The sequence below is a fragment of the Neoarius graeffei genome, chromosome 17 (assembly GCF_027579695.1).
Source record: "Neoarius graeffei isolate fNeoGra1 chromosome 17, fNeoGra1.pri, whole genome shotgun sequence".
NCBI lineage: Eukaryota > Metazoa > Chordata > Actinopteri > Siluriformes > Ariidae > Neoarius > Neoarius graeffei.
Window position 1 is genome coordinate 38,162,716 of NC_083585.1, and position 21,487 is coordinate 38,184,202.

The following is a 21,487-nucleotide window of genomic DNA, read 5'->3' on the forward strand; positions in this document are numbered from 1 at the left end:
CAAGAAGGTCCGGGTTCGAGCCCCGTGGCCGGTGAGGGCCTTTCTGTGCGGAGTTTGCATGTTCTCCCCGTGTCCGCGTGGGTTTCCTCCGGGTGCTCCGGTTTCCCCCACAGTCCAAAGACATGCAGGTTAGGCTAACTGGTGACTCTAAATTGACCATAGGTGTGAATGGTTGTCAATGAGTGCGTTTACATGCACAGAGAAAATCGAATCTCTGCCGTTGCTCGACTGAAATCGAAGTTCTAAATGCCATGGATACACCTTAGCTCGGTTGAAATCGAACCGAACTTGATTTCTCGTAATCGAGCTACGCGACCTAGATTATGCGATTGTAGCCGAGCTACATAGTCTAGCTACTTACTTCAGCACTGCCCCTTCCGGAAGTGACGAGACCACAAGTGGGAAAACACGACAGCCTCGGTCGGCATGACAACAGTAGAGGTCAGGAGGAACAAACGAAGAAGAGAAAATGGCGAGCAGAAACATGCACTTCTGGAGCAATGAGGAGACAGAGTTGCTGCTCATTCAGCTTAAGGAGTTGAATATATTAAAATTCATGGACGGGAGAAAAACGCGCAATGGAGAACACGGAACTGATAACTTTGTTTACACTCTTGAACAGCTCTTCTTCATGACGACAACCGGAAGTGTACCAACACGATGGGGCGTGTAGCGCCACCTGTGGCTCGGGTGCACAATGTACCTCACACAATAGCCCGATATCCTTGTGTGCAAGTAGGATTGGATTTCTCTGGCACCCCTGCTGGGACCCTTAGCTCGATTACCGACAGCAGCTTGATTTGGATGTGCATGTAAACGTACTGTGTGTCTGTGTGTCAGCCCTGTGATGACCTGGCGACTTGTCCAGGGTGTACCCCGCCTTTCGCCCGTAGTCAGCTGGGATAGGCTCCAGCTTGCCTGCGACCCTGTAGAACAGGATAAAGCGGCTAGAGATAATGAGAGGAGATGAAACACCAAGCTAGCCCATCCTGTTCATACTAGTGAAGGGTAATTACTATTCTAATCCAGCGGTGAATGTGCGACGTGAAATCTTTTACAAAAATCAACTGTAGCATACACAGTTTTCCCCTGATGGGGGGTTCACAAGAGGGGCTGGATAGATATTCTGGACTGTCACTGCATTTAACAAGCTGCACGATTTATGAATGGAGTCAAGCAGCAAGTGATAAAATTAACAGGGGGAAGAAAAATGACGAAATAATGATAATGAGAATGGCATGATGGGATCTGCAATTTCTAGCTATTTTAGTGTCCAGTGAAGCAGAGAACTCACTGAGCAGAGCGCCGATAGGAAAGGCATTTAATGAGGTTTCCTTCCATAAAGTAGGCAAATTTCACTTCCCTGTTTAAACATGGCCAGCATAAACACAGTCATGCCACCATTCAGCCTTGTTCTCATTCACATCCTTCCAGAAAACATCAGGCCGAGGCTGTGACGCGATGCCTGATGAGGACCATGAACCTGCTTACAGCCTGCTTTGTAATACATAACATGATGCACCATAATACTGCCAAACGTTTGCCGGACTTCGACAAAACATTGACATTAAAATGCTGAGGTCATAAAACTTTAATCGTCTTCAAAATTGTAAGGTTGTTACGGGGGGAGGGGTGGGTAATCAACAAGAGAGGGCAGGAAAGGAGTGATAATAGGTCAGTTATATGCAAATACTCAGTTCGAATATGAATAAATGCCATTTCCTTTATTATGAATACGGGAATGAAATGGGACAAGAGCTATTCTTACAGGATTGGGACGGGACAGGAATTTATCAATTAATTTTTTTTTTTTATTTATTCTGTCATAGGATTGGGACAGGAATGAAAATCCACTCGCCATCCTCTAACGCAACAAAAAACCCAAACAGATTAAAAAATAATAATAAAAAAATAAATAGAATCTGCAAGTGACTGCAAGGAGAAGTTTATTTTTATAGCGCTTTCAACAGACATTAGTCGCAAAGCAGCTTTACAGAAAATTATAGACTTGAAACATGAGCTAATTTTATCCCCAATTTATCCCCAATATGAGTCGTAGTATTGGGGTGGGGGATCAATCCAACTAGCATGGCAGTGAGTAGCCAAAAACAGATCCTTGTTTTGTTATCGGCAGCAAGGCCAGGCTCTGTGTATTTGATAGACATCATGTATGATTAAAGGGCATATTCTGGACCAATTTCGGGGGGGTTTGGTTTTTTTTAATGTATATGAAAGCATGTCCTTTTACACACTCATCCAGACGGGTAATTTTGCACAAGGCCATCTGTCTACAGCAGAAAAAAAATAATAAAACGCGTCTGGAAAAATCCCAAGGGAGTCTGGAGCCAGATTTGTGACGTCACCTGCGGAAGCGCCAGCAGGCTGCGCGAGCTTTGCACGGTTTCAGTGCACAGCCTGTGTAGACCAAGCGCTCCCATTTCTCTCTCATTGTCCGGTCTTTTGGGAAACGATGAGTACTAATCCCATCAAGATTGGTGTTGCTACACCCTCCTACGATACATCTGTTAACCATTTTAATAATTACACAATAACGTTGAAGAAATTTGCAGAAAACCACCAGGTCGTTTTCTCATAAACAAACCAGCGCTGACGTAGGATTCAGAGGGAGGCGTCCCGCACGCGACGTCACGAAAATCAATGAATGTTTCCCGGGAAATCCAAATGCCAAAGTTTTTTTTTCCAGAGGCGGACCAATTCGCCTCAAATGCCTTGATTTCAACTGAATTTTTCTGGTATTGCGCAAGGTAAAAAAATTGCAGAGAATGCAGAATGTTACAGATATTTGACCAAAGTTTAATATTAAATAGGAGAATTACACTGATCTTGCGCCTGAATTTACCCGTGATACGCACTTTAAGCTCGGAACATGCGAATGGCAGCAGAGATTAGCAAGTTAACATTAAACAGCAGTGGAACACAGAGCCAAAGAGTTTTTAGTTGAGATTGACATGGTATGATTTAGAGGAAGCCCGGAGGGAGGGGCTTGCAGAGTTTTGGGGGAATCGCAGCTGGACATAAAAGGGAAAAAGGGACAAGAACAACTGGCTTCAGGAATGCGATCATGTTTTTTAAAAAACAGGTAGATGATGGCGAGAAATCCACTTTAATTGCTATTTTGAGAAAGTCAACAATGAGGCAACTGTCTGATCTTACACCAAGACTCTGGAACAACCCTGTTCACCATATTAAATCATGAGCAAAAACTCTTTCAGACTAACATTAGCAAATAACGTGGAAATCTGAGCAACTTGACTGTCTTCGGAAAAACAAACAAACAAACAAACAAACAAACAAACAAACATGAGCATTTGATGATAAAATATGCCGAACACAAACTGAGTCATTAATCTTAGCTGTCTGCAGTCAGACCCTGGCGTGCCTACTTGTTGGGCCCCATCTCCGTTGACCATGGTGGGTGGAGGTGGAGGCGGTGGTGGTGTGAGGAGTGGCAGATCTGTGCTAAGTAACTGGCCGGACTCCAATGGAGGGGTGTGTTCAGCCATGACTCCCTCATTCAACCTAGAGGACGAACAGAACACAAAGTCAAGTCAGTTGTGTACTTGGACACAAAAAGACCTCAGAGAAACTGTAGAGTGACGATAGAATGGTTATTACTGATGTGCTTTAATCCGGGTGTTCTATTCCCCCATGTATATTCTATAATCCAGCCTACCGCAGTGTACTGTCATCACTTTGGGGAATATAAAATGCCGCGAAAGGCACAATGAAAAAACCTCAATCTTCATCAACTAATACATCGTTCAAAGACCATGAGTCTATTAATGGTCTTGGAGCACATTTACATCTTTACCGTTATACATGATGCTCTGAGTCGTCGCGAAGATGCATCCTGAAACAGCCACGTATGCTCCTGCTCTTTCAAGCACATTATATACACTTTAACCCATGCAAATACTAAATGTAAATCATTAACATTGCTGAAATACAACCAGGTATGTTTGAATCTCACCATAGGTTTACAAAAAGTAAAACATATCGTAACATATCAGAATGCCAAGTTCAACGTTTACTACCGTGAACACACAGCGAGCAAACTGGTTAAGCGCTCGGGCATCACAACCTGAACACACGAGACGGATATCAAATTCTAAAGCCTGTCAAAACGTACTCAAAAAACCAAGGCTTATTTATGAGCGATATAAATTACCTAGCTAGGGCCCTCTAACTAGCTTGCGGAGGCAATTTGCTGTGGCTTACAGAGAGTATAAACACTTTAGGAAATGCTGTTAATGACAACTTCTGAAAGTATTTGCTAAGTGCTGCATTAGTTAATTGCTGCAATACGCAAAATAACGCTTTACAGTTACAGAGATTATTTGAGGATTGAATATTTTATTAACTCAAACCCAACATCAAGGTCTTTATTTAAACCCTAGTAACAGATTAGATTAGATTCAACTTTGTCATTGCACAAGTCACAGGTACAAGGCAACGAAATGCATAATAGCAGGAATGTCAAGTTAAACGCTGAGTGAAAGGGTGACATCCAAACATTTTTTTTTAAACCTTTCACGTTTAACATTTACCTTACCAGGGGTCAACCAAGGTAGAATACTGAATAATCAGCATGTTGATCACCACTTATTCTTCACCCAATGCACGTGTTTAACACAGCTGTGTCTAACAGAGCTTATTTTTAGCCCGAGTCATTATATTTAAAGGACTGAGCTGCCAGGGAAACAGCGCAAAGAAAATATATATATGTCTTATTCTCCCCATCACATTTATACCACCACAAACACCACACACATTCAGCATAACGTAAATAAAAGCCCATCAGTCACAGTACAGATCCGAGGACAACAAGCACATGTGGAAAAAACAAAACAAAACACAAACCACTCTTGCGCCCTCTGTGATTGATCAGACTTGCAGTGAATCACAGACAGAGAGCTAATAAGTAGGAAATGGCTTGTGTCCTTGAAGCTAATTAGTATCTGCCGCATGCATTAAAGGAGCTGATGGTGATCAGCTTAATCAGCCAGCCAGCCCCCTGCTTAAGTGTCAGGGGTGATGTGTGTGAGGATGAATCCCACTAAAGTCTTATTTTTGGACTAGTTCTGCATGGGGAGGTGGGGTGATGTAATAATTATCCATGTATTTACGGGAATTCAGTCCCATCCAAATCAGTCATGTCTGTAATTTTAAGTCAATGCATCTAGAAAAAAAAAAAAAAAAAAAAAAAAAACATTTTACTGTCCATAAAATGAGCATTAGAAATAATGCCAGGGTTTAATATACAGGTAGTCGTCGACTTACGACCTATGCGACTTACGACCGATTGATTTTACGACTGTCTGGTTATAACTGGCAAGTGTTTCCCAGCTGAGCGTACGACAGTTTCCGGCCCAGCTCCCAGCAGCGCCTCTCGCCGTATACAACAGTTTCCGCCCCAGGTACATGTGCAGTGTCTCTCGCGCTCTCCGTCATACAGTTTCCACCCCAGCTCCAAGTTTATGAAAAGAGCAAATCCTCCCGCCAGCCCGAGCGCTGCAACAGCTGATGATGACGTAGACGACCCACAGCCAAGCACCAGTGATGCCAGCGGTCACTAAACTTTGTATTTTGCATTGCTTTGTATTATGTTTTACATTTGTATTTTGGTATGTTTCAAACTAAAATGTTTCCCATTTTTCATACCTGTATTTCATATTTTTTGTTTTGCACATATTAAAAGAATTGTACTGTACGCAGTGTTTGACTTAAACCAAATAATAAGCCAAGGTAATGAAATAAGAAAATGTTGATAAAATAAGACTTTATGATTACAATATCATTACACATCACAATATACTGTTCATTTAACATAGGCCGACTTACGACCAGATTGGTTTACGACCGGTCAGTCGTAACCAAACGCAGTCGTAAGTCGACGACTACCTGTATTTTAAAAATTATTAATTTAAAAAAAATCCAAGTGAATGTAGATAGAGAAAAAAAAAAAAAAAAAAAAAAAGTTATTCCACTCAATCTTTTTTTTTTTTTGCGGCACAGTGGTGTGGCGGTTAGCGCTATCACCTCACAGCAAGAAGGTCCGGGTTCGAGCCCCGGGGCCGGCGAGGGCCTTTCTGTGCGGAGTTTGCATGTTCTCCCCGTGTCCGCGTGGGTTTCCTCCGGGTGCTCCGGTTTCCCCCACAGTCCAAAGACATGCAGGTTAGGTTAACTGGTGACTCTAAATTGACCGTAGGTGTGAATGTGAGTGTGAATGGTTGTCTGTGTCTATGTGTCAGCCCTGTGATGACCTGGCGACTTGTCCAGGGTGTACCCCGCCTTTCGCCCGTAGTCAGCTGGGATAGGCTCCAGCTTGCCTGCGACCCTGTAGAACAGGATAAAGCGGCTACAGATAATGAGATGAAATTAGTTTTTTTTTTTTTAAACGCAAAAATATATTTTAAAAAAAAATACTGACGAGGATCAGCACCTTCAAGTCCGTGGTCATGGCGCTCAGCTGGAAATGGGTGGCGTGCCTACCTCAAGTGGAGGAGTTTAAGTATCTCAGGGTTTTGTTCACGAGTGAGGGTAAGGGGGAGTAGAAGTTGGACAGACAGATCGGGCCAGCGTCAGCAGTGATGCGGATGCGAAACCGGCCTGTCATGGTAAAGGGAGAGCTGAGCCAAAAGGCAAAGCTCTCAATTTACTGGTCCATCCACGTTCCCATTCTCACCTATGGTCACAACCTATGGGTACTAACCAAAAGAATGAGATCGCGGACACAAGCGGTAGAAATGAGTTTTCTCCGCAGGGTGGCTGTGCTCTCCCTTAGAGACAGGGTGAGAAGCTTGGTCATTCAGGAGGGACTCGGAGTAGACCCGCTGCTCCTCCACATCGAAAGGAGTCAGTTGAGGTGGTTCAGGCACCTTGTTGGGATGCCCCCTGGACTCCTCCCAAGGGAGGTTTTCTGGGCACGCCCCACCAGGAGGAGACCCCGGGGCAGACCCAGGACACGCTGGAGAGATTGCATCTCTCAGCTGGCCTGGGAACACCTCGGTATTCCCCCAGAAGAGCTGGTGGTGGTGGCCAGGGAGAGGGGAGTCTGGGCTGCTCTGCTTAGGCTGCTACCCTCGCGACCCGGATAAGCGGTAGAAGATGGATGGATAAAATAAATAAAAAAGGTTATTCCATGAAACAGTCATACATGAGCTGATATACCTATAAGCCATGTACAATGAGATTGAGTGGAATAAACTTATTCTATCTACATTTCACTGGATTTTTGAGAAATGGGGCATTTTTTTTAGCAAATTCAATAAATAAATTAAAAAAAAAATTATACAAAACATCCAACAAAATAATTTCTGCTTAGAATGTAAAACCAGCAAAATGACAGTAGCAATTTGTGAAAAATGCTACAAGTCTTGAAAAATAAGACGTACACATTCTTACCATCAAATACTTTTATTCCATATTTTGTTTTTTTTTTTTGGGGGGGGGTTTGAGTAGAGTTTTTATTTCGTCCTCAGTTCAGCAAAACGTTCCTCCATTTTGTTTTTCTCTACTCACAGTAGATGAGCTGATGTCCTAGAAGCAGGGCTTTGAACCGGTTCAAGGAACGAAAACGAAAACCGGGAACTTTTTCTATTTCACATGGAACAGAAACGAAACCAGAAACTTTATTATTTTTTATGTTCCGGAACAGAAACGCTTATTAAAAATAATGGTAACCGGTTAATATCGGTTTTTATTTCGTTCCTCAAAAGTTTCTGTAGCCTACAAATAGTCATTCTTCTCCTGTGCAAGTTTCTATGACCCGCTGGGGTTCACTTCCTGTGTGACGTTCGCTGATTGAATGGAGAGAGCGGGAAGGTGGACTACTAGTGAGTAAATGCATTACTGAGTGTCTGAGCAAAGAAGAGCCTGAACGATGCAACCTCCCTATTGGCTGTTTGTAAAAATGTATCAGTTGTTGCCCTTCCCACGGGAATCATCGCGGGCTCGAGAGCCGAGACCTGACGAGTTAGTTCGTTGGTAGCAGAACAAAATGTCTGGACACAAATCGGGTTTTCAGAAAAGGAAAGAAAATAAACGGAGGGTCGAAAATACAAAAAAGGAGGCAGAAAATGCAAAACGAGTTTTAAGGTAGGACAAATGGTTACTTTTTAAGGCAGCCCGCCGTGGCTGCAGGCTTTCAGTTGTGTCATTGAATGGTTACTTTTCTGAGGCAGCCCGCCGTGGCTGCCTGCAGGCTTATTTATTATAGCCCATTTAGTTAAAATAGTTGATATAAAATGTTTATAGTTATAGTTATGTGATGGTTGTCCTGATTTAGACTGGTGTATTTTTGGGGGGGGGTGTTGCGCGATATTGCACCCGGGTCCAGATTAGGGCAGAACCGGTCCTGGCTACATTTCAGGTGTAGTTTGTTTTATGTATGTATGTACTTGCATAGATGTGTACTTGGTCTTCCAATATGGCGCCTAACAAAATCTCGCGGCGCGGTGACGTCATGCGGTAGCCCTCTATAGGGCCTGACTAGCCTTTGGTAACACACTAAACGAATTATCTTTCATTTTTGGCACTTTTTCTGTTTGTGTAGATGGGAAGACATACTGAGAATCCAAATCGCCAACATTTGAAATAATAATTGTTTTGAATTATTTCTTGTCTTATTTAATGAAGGTTGTAATAGAATTAGCCTACATTTGGCTTAAGCTGGATGAGACAGAGACATAATTTTATAGCCATTTGTTAAACAGCTGACAGGGAACGTAATTAACCGTTCCGGGAACGAAATTTTTTTGTTCTAACCGGTTCGGGAACGTCTATTTAATGGTGGAACCCAAAACCGGAAACGTTAAAATTCCGTTTCTGTTCGGAACGAACCAATAGGAAAAAAATTCCGGTTCAAAGCCCTGCCTAGAAGTAGAGTAGCCAATCAGAGCACGCGCAATTGCTCATAGCCAGTGAATGTGGATAGAGAATGATTATATATAAAGTCTCTCACACACCTATCTGAAGCGACAATTTGGTTTAAAAAAAAAAAAAAAAACACACACGCCACCACACGGTGGTGTAGTGGTTAGCGCTGTCGCCTCACAGCAAGAAGGTCCGGGTTCGAGCCCCGTGGCCGGCGAGGGCCTTTCTGTGTGGAGTTTGCATGTTCTCCCCGTGTCTGCGTGGGTTTCCTCCGGCTGCTCCGGTTTCCCCCACAGTCCAAAGACATGCAGGTTAGGTTAACTGGTGACTCTAAATTGACCGTAGGTGTGAATGTGAGTGTGAATGGTTGTCTGTGTCTATGTGTCAGCCCTGTGATGACCTGGCGACTTGTCCAGGGTGTACCCCGCCTTTCGCCCGTAGTCAGCTGGGATAGGCTCCAGCTTGCCTGCGACCCTGTAGGACAGGATACAGCGGCTAGAGATAATGAGATGAGACACGCCACCACATCCCCATTATCTCCTGTGGGGAAAAGAGGCTTTACGCTTCCTCTTCAGTAGACACCTCCAGGAAACACCAACATTTCCCACCAAAACAAAAGTTTAAGATATAGAACAATAAAACACAGATGATGTTTAACAAGACTGGTTAGAGAAGTGACCCTTCTGGGGATTGTAGGTAAATTATTACATTTTCAGCACCAGCAATGTTAGTCATGCGACCTAATAACGATTAGATGCTTTTTATAAATTATAACTTCAAATCAGTTTGTATTCAAATGAGGTGCAGGGAGTATGGACCCTTTTCACGCGACGTCACGACAAATGCACCCGCCATTTTGGACGTGTACTACCAGTAGTTTACCACAGCCAGCATTGAGGAACGGCAGCAAAGAAAGTGTTTATTTTCAGCAAGACTTCCATCATGCCACTATATTGTTGTGCACCTGGATGTAGTAACCATCAACAAACAAGGCAAGGGTTATCATTTTATCGGATCCCGGTAGATGCTGACCGACGGAGAAGATGGATAGCGGCCATAAACAGGAAAGATTGGCAGCCCTCGGCATACCAGCGCTTGTGTAGTGACCACTTTGTTGGAGGTAAGACGAATAAAATTAGCCAGAAAAGGCATTACATTGCTGTTAACATTCTGTGGCGGCGAGTGTGTAACCAAATAGGCTAAAATAACCCATTGTAACCTCTTTGTTCTTCTGTAGTAGCTATTAGCTAACGACATTAGCTAGCGTTGTGTTCCTTTGCTGTTGGTAGACTGTAGGACAGATCAGAGGCAGTGTCCTACAAACAGCGCTTAATTTGAGGGGGAGCAAGCCGGAGCGCGCTCCGGAACCTCGGGCGTTGGCTCCGGCAGCTATTTACACTGGATCCGGTGATCCGACACCTCTTTTGACTATGTAACAAAAAAAAAACAACCCAAATAATTAAATTAAAAAATGCAAGTTTATTTAGTGTTAATGTCTGATTTTGATATCTGTCTTGTTGGTGATTTCTCTCATGAAACGACATCCACAAAATATCTGCAGATGAACTTAATTTGCAGTGTTATTACAAAACACGCCCAGAAGCGCAGCGCCGCGCCCCCTCCCTCCCCTCTTTTTTTCCGCACCGGAGCCGCTCATCCTCTGAGCTCCGGGACCTCCCACTTTACAAATTAAGCACTGCCTACAAATAAGTGTTCAAAACAAGAGGAACATGTATTTGTCTCTTAAATCCAGGCCGTTCCCTGTAATCTGTAACAACGGTTGGAGAAAGTAATGGCAAATAGTGAGTGCACAAACCATAGAAGGTACTGTACACAGCGCCAGGGCAGTGTGATGGTAAACGTCGCTCTCTAAGCCTGCTAACCTCAATTTTTGAAAATACCTCTCCCTCTGCTCGCCCTGTAAATGCCCTATGTCGCTGGATAGCGAAGGTGTTTTCTGCATCTCGCTCCTTTTTCTTGTATGTTCTCCGTTTGTCGCCTTCCTCGCATTCAAACCAATTCGAGCCGAAGTCTGCTACATGTCCAAAATGGTGGTCGCGTTTACGAAGGTCACATGACTGAAAAGGGTCTATAGATGGACTTTTCAGTGCAACAGCCATAGTGAGGACACTCCCATCATGCTGATTTACACACAATTCACTATCCCATACAAATCAGCAACATTTCCTCAACATCAAAAGTCTGGAAATCACAAGACTCGGTTTAATAAAATATTAAGGAAATTGCCAGCTTTCAAGAGCTCACTGAATCCATGTCACAACAAACAAGTCCTGTAAAATAGACAGCTTACACAAAAAGGAAGGAAGGTCCTCAATACTGCCTTGTTAACTCATTTTATCAGCTGTAAGAAAATGACTGACAAGTGTGTAGGAGAGCGCATTTCACAGACCTAAAGACATTTACTCCTTTATCAGATGCTTTTATCCAAGGCACCTTACAAGTGAAGGATACAACCAAAGATGTGAAGTGAGCTAACGGTGATCGATACTACAGCTTCACACCATATGATCACAGACAACTGCAGGATAGATGTCGAGAGGAAAAAAAAAAAAAAAAAAAACAGAGGGCTGGAATAAGAGCTGATGCACAAAAGCACCACACAGTCAGAACAGTAAAACATAAGGAACAGAACACAACGGGCTGTGCCGTTAAGAGAAGAAGAAACCTTTATTTGTCACATGCACACTTGAAGCACAGTGAAATTCTTCCTCTGCATTTAACCCATCTGAAGCAACACACGCATGTGCGCACACTCAGCAGTGGGCAGCCACACCAGAGCGCCCAGGGAACAGTCAGGGGTTCGGTACCTTGCTCAAGGGCACTTCAGCCCAAGGCCACCCATGTTAACCTAACCGCATGTCTTTGGATTGTGGGGGAAACCGGAGCACCCGGAGGAAACCCACGCAGACACGGGGAGAACATGCAAACTCCGCACAGAAAGGCCCTCGCCGGCTGCTGGGTTCGAACCCAGAACCTTCTTGCTGTGAGGCGACAGCGCTAACCACTACACCACCGTGCCGCCCGTTACAGGAAAACAATGCACAACAGGGTGCTGTGGAGTCACCATCACCAAACTGAAGGTGATTATTTTCCTATAAAACCGTACAGCCCGCTGTGTTCCTGTCCTGGCTCGAATACTAGCTCTTACTACAGTCCTCTCTTTGGTTTTATCAAAATTTGTTTTATTCCTCTTATATACAGTGAATTTGCCAACAACGACAACGTTTTTAACTTAATGAATGTCAAGCATTCATTCATACTGTTCATCATCTGTGGCTAAATTTTATGTTGCATTTAACGAGGCAAGTCAGTTACTGTTATTGCTTTCACTACAGCAGCTACAGTCCCCCCCCCCCCCAAAAAAAAAGCTAATAAGGCAGAAAGACTGAAGCTCGTCATGTGACTGAGAAACCAGAAAGCACAAAGTCCTCCATCCTGAAGACTCCCCTGCAGTGGAAAACATACGATTACAAAAGGGCCGATACTGGAGACTCCTTCCATAAAATGTTATGCTGCATAACAGTCTCCATACAGAAAATTTCACCATAGGAAAAGTGACCTAGAGCGGCAGCTACAATTAGACACCTTAACAATCTTTCGGCCATTGCAAAAGTAGAAGACTTTCAATACGTAAATCATGCATGAATAATTACCCAAACCTCCACTGGAAACAAATGCGTTGATTCCTGATTACTTAGTGCATCAGATCACGTGACACCATTCCACAATTATCGACATCCAGATGATTATTTATATCAAAAAAAAATAATTGGCATGTTGTATTAAGTTAAAACAGTTTTTATTTAAAATTTGTTTTACATACTTATATTTAGTACAAAATATCTTTTATATAAATATATCGATGTCGGTGCTTACGTAAATGTGGAAGTAATCCTAATATGTGTAAACAAATGAACTGATAATCTTAGTTTTATCGTGTGGTAATTGTGTTGTTTCGACAGCAGAGGACACAATCATGTACAATTGTGGGAATGCACACTTCACCCTCGGCAGAAGTAACACAGCACTAATGCTGCAAACACACAAGCGATCTAAAATGGGAAAGAGCTGAAAAACTCAAGCTCTTTACCTCTATCAGGAAATCTTTTTGTTCCACCAAGTATTTTTGTAGATCACATTGTGTAAATCATTTGTTGTTGTTTGTATTAATTTCTAGTTTTGTAGTTCAGGGTTTTTTCTAGAAAAATTTAGTATGAGGGCACTCACCATGGCGAGGGAGCAAAGCGGGGGGGGGCCAGTTGCCCCCACACCGTGCGAAGCCTTTGAAAAATTGAGGCTCCAATGGGACATTCTGAGGCTATCTGAGAGGGAAATTGTAACAAATTGTCTGTCAACACTGAAAAAGAAAGAAGTGATCTTCTGCCCCGGACAGTCTTCGGCTTTCTTCCGCTTCGTGCCGCGGGATGACATCTTTAAATGCCCAAGTGTCAACAAAAACAACTCGCGAACTAATTGTCAAAAGCTCCCGCGCCGGTGGGTGAAAGGTCATTCAGTCTCGAGAAATCTCGCTCTACAAGTCAGCTGACCTTGTATGTAACCCATGTCAAATCTCGCGAGAGCAGCCGCGACAAGTAAACAACTAAACAACATGGCGCCTCAGTCTGGAAAACGCCAATTCAGATTGTTTTTGCACCGTCTGGCGGTGTATCTACTATGATTGGAATATTTTTGGAGCAATTATAACGTATTTGATGATCAGACACAGTGTCACGTAGTGTTGCTGGGATGTTTTCACGGAGTCGGTAAGGGGGCGCACGCCGAGAGTAAGAGGGCGCAGCGCCCCTGTTCCCCCGTTTAGACGAAAGCCTGTAGTTTAACAATAAATGTCAGGCAATTGACATTGTAACCGCATGAAAATCCAGGTCAAAGGTCGCATGTCATTCCTCAAACCAAAAGTTTATAATTTTACATAAAATATAAAATATCTACTGATATTGTAATATGTGGTAGATATTTACAACAAACTGCAAAAAAAAAAAATGAAACAAAAATCTGAATATTTCAAGCATGTAATTTTTTTTTTTATTAAATATGCAAGGAATTTAATTCTGGTCTAATCGATTTATTTCAATCAGATTCCAAATACTCTAAAAACATTCCATTCTGTTATGAATCAGGAAGGGGGGGGGGGGGACACAGGACTTATTATTATTATTTCAAAGTACTTCACCTACTTCAACAATGCTACACAAAGATCGACCTGTAACAGTTGTAAATGTCTCTTAATTCCACAGGGTGTCGATAATGATGGACACTGGTGAAAGTGATCACTATTATCAACACCTCACGTGACTTCTCAAACGCGCGATTAGATACAAAATGGCGACTGTCAAATGAAAGAGTAAGAAACAAAAGTAGGTTTCGACAAAGATATGAAATATCGGTGAACTTTATCAGTAAAAACATGTCCATGATCTTTCTACCATGCTTACCTGAGATGAGAACATCCAGGTTTTCCTCAAATTGCTGATCGTGCCAAAAAAAAATTCAGATAAGATCAAAGGGTGAGGGGGTCTTCCGGTTCATCAATTAACCAATAATGACTGTTGTAACAAACTCACCTTTGTAAATGTTTTTTTTTTTAATAGGTAAAATCTGAAAAGGGGTCGATAACCGTAGTCGCCGCTCTATTTCCGTCTTAAATAAAATTATTAAAATCCATTTACTACTAGTAAACATGTAAGGATAAAGTGCAACAAATAAAATGCGATACACATCAGGCTGCATAATCTTAGTTTTATTGTGTGGTCCTTGTGTTGTTTAGACAGCAGAAGGCACAATGTACAATTGTGGGAATGCACACTTCACCCGAGGCAGAAGTAAAGCCTAGGTCAAAACCGGACGTACAATTTTTTGGCCGTGCGATTTTTGGCGTTTCCCCAAATCGCTGCGTTTTTTTTTGTTCGTGGAGAAAGACACACATTGGCCGCAAGTTTGTCTTGCAACCTGAAAAAAACGTAAGCGCCCGTAGAGTTTGTTTGACATGACAAAGAACCTCTGTGGCCAGTCTGCGGCTCGAAAATCAGGACGTCACACACGCGCCCTCCGTGCGTTTCTTGCGTTTTTTGCACGTAGACCGGCCGTAGGAGTACGTACGGCTGGTTGTGACCGAGGCTTAACAGCACACTAATGCTGCAAAAACACACAATCTAAAATGGGAAAGAGCTGAAAAACTCAAGCTCTTTACAGGCCATTTAAAAAAAATAAACACCACAAGAAGCAAATTAAGGTAGAACAAATGTTCATAAGTGTATTAAGAAATGGCCTATTTGATAAATCTCATCTCATCTCATTATCTCTAGCCGCTTTATCCTTCTACAGGGTCGCAGGCAAGCTGGAGCCTATCCCAGCTGACTACGGGCGAAAGGCAGGGTACACCCTGGACAAGTCGCCAGGTCATCACAGGGCTGACACATAGACACAGACAACCATTCACACTCACATTCACACCTACGGTCAATTTAGAGTCACCAGTTAACCTAACCTGCATGTCTTTGGACTGTGGGGGAAACCGGAGCACCCGGAGGAAACCCACGCGGACACGGGGAGAACATGCAAACTCCGCACAGAAAGGCCCTCGCCGGCCCCGGGGCTCAAACCTGGACCTTCTTGCTGTGAGGCAACAGCGCTAACCACTACACCACCGTGCCCTATTTAATAAATATTTTATTAAAAAGGTAGTTAAAGTTTTAAAAATAAGTATTATAAAATATTTTTATTAGCTAATATTCTGGAGTAAATTGTGACCCCTCACCAAATCCAGGGACACATGTCAGCCGAAACGAATCAGAGATTATCGCAAAAGAAGCTTTTTTTTTTCGAAATTTGTGATTTTCGTTTTTTTCCATCATGTGCAAGTTGAGATCTTGAAGAATGCAATCAGTATTTCATATAATAGATTGTTTTGTTGGAAAAGCATACATTTTTTGTTGCAAATTGTCTCGTTTTTGTGAGGACTGTAGCCTGCTGGGGGGTGTGGGTAAATTACCATATGGGCCATTCACATGATTTAAGTCTTTTTTTTTCGCCAATCAGCTGTATGATACGAGCTGAGCTCATGGCTACTTAAGCTGCATACAGGCATGTAATTTCACTATGGAATGAGCAAGCTAAACAGAGCACAGAGGAGCTGAAACACCACGAAGCAAACTGACACGGTATTTACATCGGAAATAACCATTTCTAGAAAAAAAAAAAAAACGCAACCTCGTTTTCCAGATTGAATGGAATACTTGAATGATCGGATGATACACGGACCGTTCTAGGACTACATTCCATCGGAGGCATTGATGTGTGCAAGGCGCCGTTTCTCTTTCTGATGGGGTAAGTTTATTAATCTAAGGCTGTGTGGTTATTTTTGCATGTAACGGAGACTGTTGTGGTTTGGTTAAGCCTAGGTCACAACCGGACGTACGATTTTTTTGGCCGTGCGATTTTTGGCGTTTCCCCAAATCGCTGCGTTTTGTTTTTTTTTTGTTCGTGGAGAAAGACACGCGTTGGCCGCAAGTTTGTCTTGCAACCTGAAAAAAACGTAAGCGCCCGTAGAGTTTGTTTGACATGACAAAGAACCTCTGCGGCCGGTCTGCGGCTCGAAAATTAGCACGTCACACGCGCGCTCTCGTGCGTTTCATGCGCGCCCTCTGTGCGTTTCTTGCGTTTTTTGCATGCAGACCGGCCGTAGGAGCACGTACTGTATGGCCGGTTGTGACCGAGGCTTTACATGAAACTAGCGCTGTGTTAGTTGTGTTATCATCCTTTCTTACGGGGTGAGTAATTTTTCAACCACAAAACGTTAAAGTATACTTTAGGACTTATTTTTGCACTTCATAATTGTTTTGGGCATACTTTGCATGGAAGGAAAATTGACGTGGTGATTTGTTTACATGAAAGTAGCATTGTGCTAGCTCGTAGGGGGTAGGGCTTTCCTTAATGTCATGCAAATGAGCACCATTATGTGCCCGCCCTGCACCCAGAGTAGCCGAGATGGAAAACTTTGAGGGCGATTTTCTCCCTTCCCTGTTTTAAGCGGTATACACTTTCAAAAGGCCACACATTCTCCAAATATTGTCAGATCTCCACATGGAAGGCATCACTGGAAAGCTTAGAAACTGTACTTTCTGAATCTGTCAATAACTCAAAATGCCCCCGGGCCGACATGTGTCCCTGGATTCCGTGATCTGACAATTATATTTTACTGCAGTCTTCAGAAATGTGGGGAAATTGTGGATTAAGAAAAAGTGAAAGTTTTTTTATTGAACAAAAGGATTATTTAAGTTCATAAAGAATGGGAAAATAAATGTTGCTTTTTTGTTTGTTTTTTTCTTCATTTCAAAAAGCTTCTGACTGCAAAGTTGCATTCTGGGCAAAAATGCTCCATTTCTATTGGTGTTTTGCTGCTGCACACACCGTGTATCCTGTGTGTAAATGTTTTGCTGAGATAAAATGCATCCTGCATTTTATGATTCTGGAGATTGCCGAAGTAAGTGAGCAGCAATATCACATGAACACTGTGGGGCGTGTTTAAAGGGCATATTCTGGACCAATTTCATTTTGTTTTTTTTAATGAAAAAGTATGTCCCTTTACACACTCATCCAGAAGGGTAATTTTGCACAAGGCCATCTGTCTACAGCAGAAAAAAATAAAATAAAACGCGTCTGGAAAAATCCCAAGGGAGTCTGGAGCCAGATTCGTGACGTCACCTGCGGAAGCGCCAGCAGGCTGCGCGAGCTTGGCACGGTTTCAGTGCACAGCCTGTGTAGACCAAGCGCTCCCATTTCTCTCTCATTGTCCGGTCTTTTGGGAAACGATGAGTACTAATCCCATCAAGATTGGTGTTGCTACACCCTCCTACGATACATCTGTTAACCATTTTAATAATTACGCGATAACGTTGAAGAAATTTGCAGAAAACCACCAGGTCGTTTTCTCATAAACAAACCAGCGCTGACGTAGGATTCAGAGGGAGCCGTCACGAAACGTATGATGTCACGACGTCACGAAAATCTACGTTTGCCGGGAAATCCAAATGCCAAGTTTTTTCAGAGGCGGACCAATTTGCCTCAAATGGCTTGATTTCAACTGAATTTTTCTGGTATTGCGCAAGGTAAAAAAAATTGCACAAAATGCAGAATGTGACAGATATTTGACCAAAGTTTAATATAAAATAGGAGAATTACATTGATCTTGCCTCTGAATTTACCCGTGATACGCACTTTAACCTACTTTTAACCAAAGAAGTCAGCATGGGCAAACACAGCGGACTCGGCTCTCCTGCCAGCTAAAAGCTAGCGGAAAAGAAAAGGAAGCTATGAAAGGAAATCCGTTAGAAAGCATGCCAGAAAACCGATGGAAACCAAAAGGCTGTTGTGAAGGGACAGATCAACCGATGGAATCGACTGAAGGATGAAACCAGCATGAAACCTGATGAGTTTGCAGCACTCATCTTCGATTGCTGAGTCTGAGTATGGAGTTATACACCTAATGTCTTGAGCTTACAGAGAAAGAAACGATACACAAAAGCAGTAACAGAGAAAAGATAGATTCATCTTTCGTTTCACAGATCTATTCGCGAAGGTCAACCACAAATTACATCCCTGCGACTCAAAACTCTCCCGAGGTCGATGCAGAGTCACGATCTTTTCTGCACGTCACCATCTTGCTGTGACTCAGTTCCATAATTATGCTAATTAGGTCAAGCTCCTCGCGTTCGACCATTTCCATGAGGTCAAAACTTTTGGCTCCAAAACGTAGGATATTCGGTCCCAAAACAGATAAGTCACCCTCAGCACATCAAAATGATCACATCTCGTTCACATGATATTGTTCTTGCAGGACATCGGAGGGAGAAAAAAAAAAAAAAAGTCATGCACGATTCAAAGAAACAACTCAAGTTTCAGAGGACTTTGCAGTCAGCACCTCCCCCCCAAAAAAAACAACTGTGGAAAATAAGATCTCATCTCATTATCTCTAGCCGCTTTATCCTTCTACAGGGTCGCAGGCAAGCTGGAGCCTATCCCAGCTGACTATGGGCGAAAGGCGGGGTACACCCTGGACAAGTCACCAGGTCATCACAGGGCTGACACATACACACAACCATTCACACTCACATTCACACCTACGCTCAATTTAGGTGGTGTTTACATTAGACCGTATCAGCGGATCATCAGATTAACGTTTTTAAAACGTTTTGCGTGCACACAGCAACGCCAATACACGGATACGCTCGGCTCCGCAGGCATCCTGCGCTCCAAATCACTCCGCCCTGAACAGCGAGTGCCCTCTGGAGGGTGCGCACTCCGGCCTTGTGCAGCTCACAGAGCGCGCGAGTGAAGTGCATGAGCAGTGATTCAGGACAAATAGCAGGAAGTGAAAGTCCGCGCCGTTTTTCAGCAGTCGCGTCACATGACCAACGTGGCATGACCAACGTCAGCGAATCAGGAAGGTGGATGTCACAGTGACGTTGTCCAGTGACGACGTCAGCTAGAGCTCAGCACAGCGTATCCTCATTCCTCAATGTTTACACAGCACCAGATCAGATACGTAATGGACTGAATATGTGGGCCCTGGCGGATTCAAGTAGTTCTGCCTGTGGAGTCGTTTCCCGGCGTTTTAATGTGAACGGACAGTGCATCCGCAACGAAAACAAGACGGATACGGTCTAATGTAAACACCACCTTAGAGTCACCAGTTAACCTAACCTGCATGTCTTTGGACTGTGGAGGAAACTGGAGCACCCGGAGGAAACCCACGCGGAGAACATGCAAACTCCGCACAGAAAGGCCCTCGCCGGCCACGGGACTCGAACCTGGACCTTTTTGCTGTGAGGAGACAGCGCTAACCACTACGCCGCCCCGGAAAATAAGATCATAAACCCAATTTAGTTGCATCATGAATTGCGTGAATTACATGCCTAATTAATAGCCTTAAGCTGCTTTTACACAGGCAGCGGGAACAAGCTGTGCCCACTTTCCTTCATGTTTACATGCTCACTCTTGGTGGCAAACCAGAGGTTAAACAGGTAAAGACAAAAAAGTGTGTATGTGCAAGTCAGTGATCAGAAGCTTGTTTTTATCTTGCTTTATTGTCCTCTCACTGCTCATTCCTGTTTAAACACTCAGTGATTCAGCAGTAAAGCGGCTCATTGCGGCCTGATTGCTCCAAATCCAACTGGGTATCTGCATCTCCCCCCAACAATGAGGAGAAGAACTACTTTAGTCCAGTTATCACTGCGATTGGCTTGGGAATTGCTTGACTCCATCACTTACAGGCAGAGAAGTTGGACAAGGAAAAGCACTTGAGAAGAAATGACCATCGAGTTTTCCGTGAAGCAGTCTTGTCCAGATGAACACTAAATGCACACGTGTATGCCCTCCTACTTGCCACTGACTGTGTTTAGATCCTAAGTGGGATGATGATGTTCCAGAACAAGCTGTTCCAACTCGTAAAAGTGGAGCAAGTTGCACCTACCGGTGTCAAATTGTTCCAGAACAAATCGGGTTTAGACGGGCAGTTGTGTCAGGGCAACTTGCTTCGGGAACCACTTGTTCTGGCTCAAGTGTCTGTGTAAAAGCAGCATTAGATCATGTGTAGACTCTGCATAACTCAGTCCCTGCGAATGAGCCGCCAATTATGTATTAGAGCCAGGGTTCTCAACCTTTTCTACTGTAAGGCCCACCTATTCATGCTTGTAATGAGTCGGGGCCCATTTAAAAAAAAAAAAATTGGCTCATCTATTCTATTAGAATCTAACGTAAAGTGTATTAATGGGACGCAACAATGTTACAGATGGGAGCCCAGGAATTAAATAAATACAATAAAAACACTCTAATTGTAGGTATTGTATTTAAAATTGTATGGATGTGCCAGAAGCCAATATGTACACTACCGTTCAAAAGTTTGGGGTCACCCAGACAATTTTGTGTTTTCCATGAAAAGTCACACTTTTATTTCCCACCATAAGTTGTAAAATGAATAGAAAATATAGTCAAGACATTTTTCTGGCCATTTTGAGCATTTAATCGACCCCACAAATGTGATGCTCCAGAAACTCAATCTGCTCAAAGGAAGGTCAGTTTTATAGCTTCTCTAAAGAGCTCAACTGTTTTCAGCTGTGCTAACATGATTGTACAAGGGTTTTCTAATCATCCATTAGCCTTCTGAGGCAATGAGCAAACACATTGTACCATTAGAACACTGGAGTGAGAGTTGCTGGAAATGGGCCTCTATACACCTATGGAGATATTGCACCAAAAACCACACATTTGCAGCTAGAATAGTCATTTACCACATTAGCAATGTATAGAGTGGATTTCTGATTAGTTTAAAGTGACCTTCATTGAAAAGAACAGTGCTTTTCTTTCAAAAATAAGGACATTTCAAAGTGACCCCAAACTTTTGAACGGTAGTGTATGTGGGTCATTCTCAGTCAAAAGGGATTAATGATCCAAAAGTGGAGTTTGGTCCATGAACACAAGAACTTATTGCCATGTTTGTGTTCAGCAAACAAGCAAGTTATTAAAATCAAGAATAGAAACCACTCAACGGGATTAG

The 21,487-nt window shown here is 43.1% G+C and overlaps 1 protein-coding gene across 1 annotated transcript in view; it reads right to left on the reverse strand.

Moving 5' to 3' along the window:
* The window catches only part of fndc3a (fibronectin type III domain containing 3A), a 222,948-nt gene that overhangs the window by 182,098 nt on the left and 19,363 nt on the right, over positions 1-21,487 (reverse strand). The window contains 1 exon segment of the mRNA XM_060944161.1: positions 3,405-3,540. Within this exon segment, the coding sequence (XP_060800144.1) occupies positions 3,405-3,540 (136 nt within the window).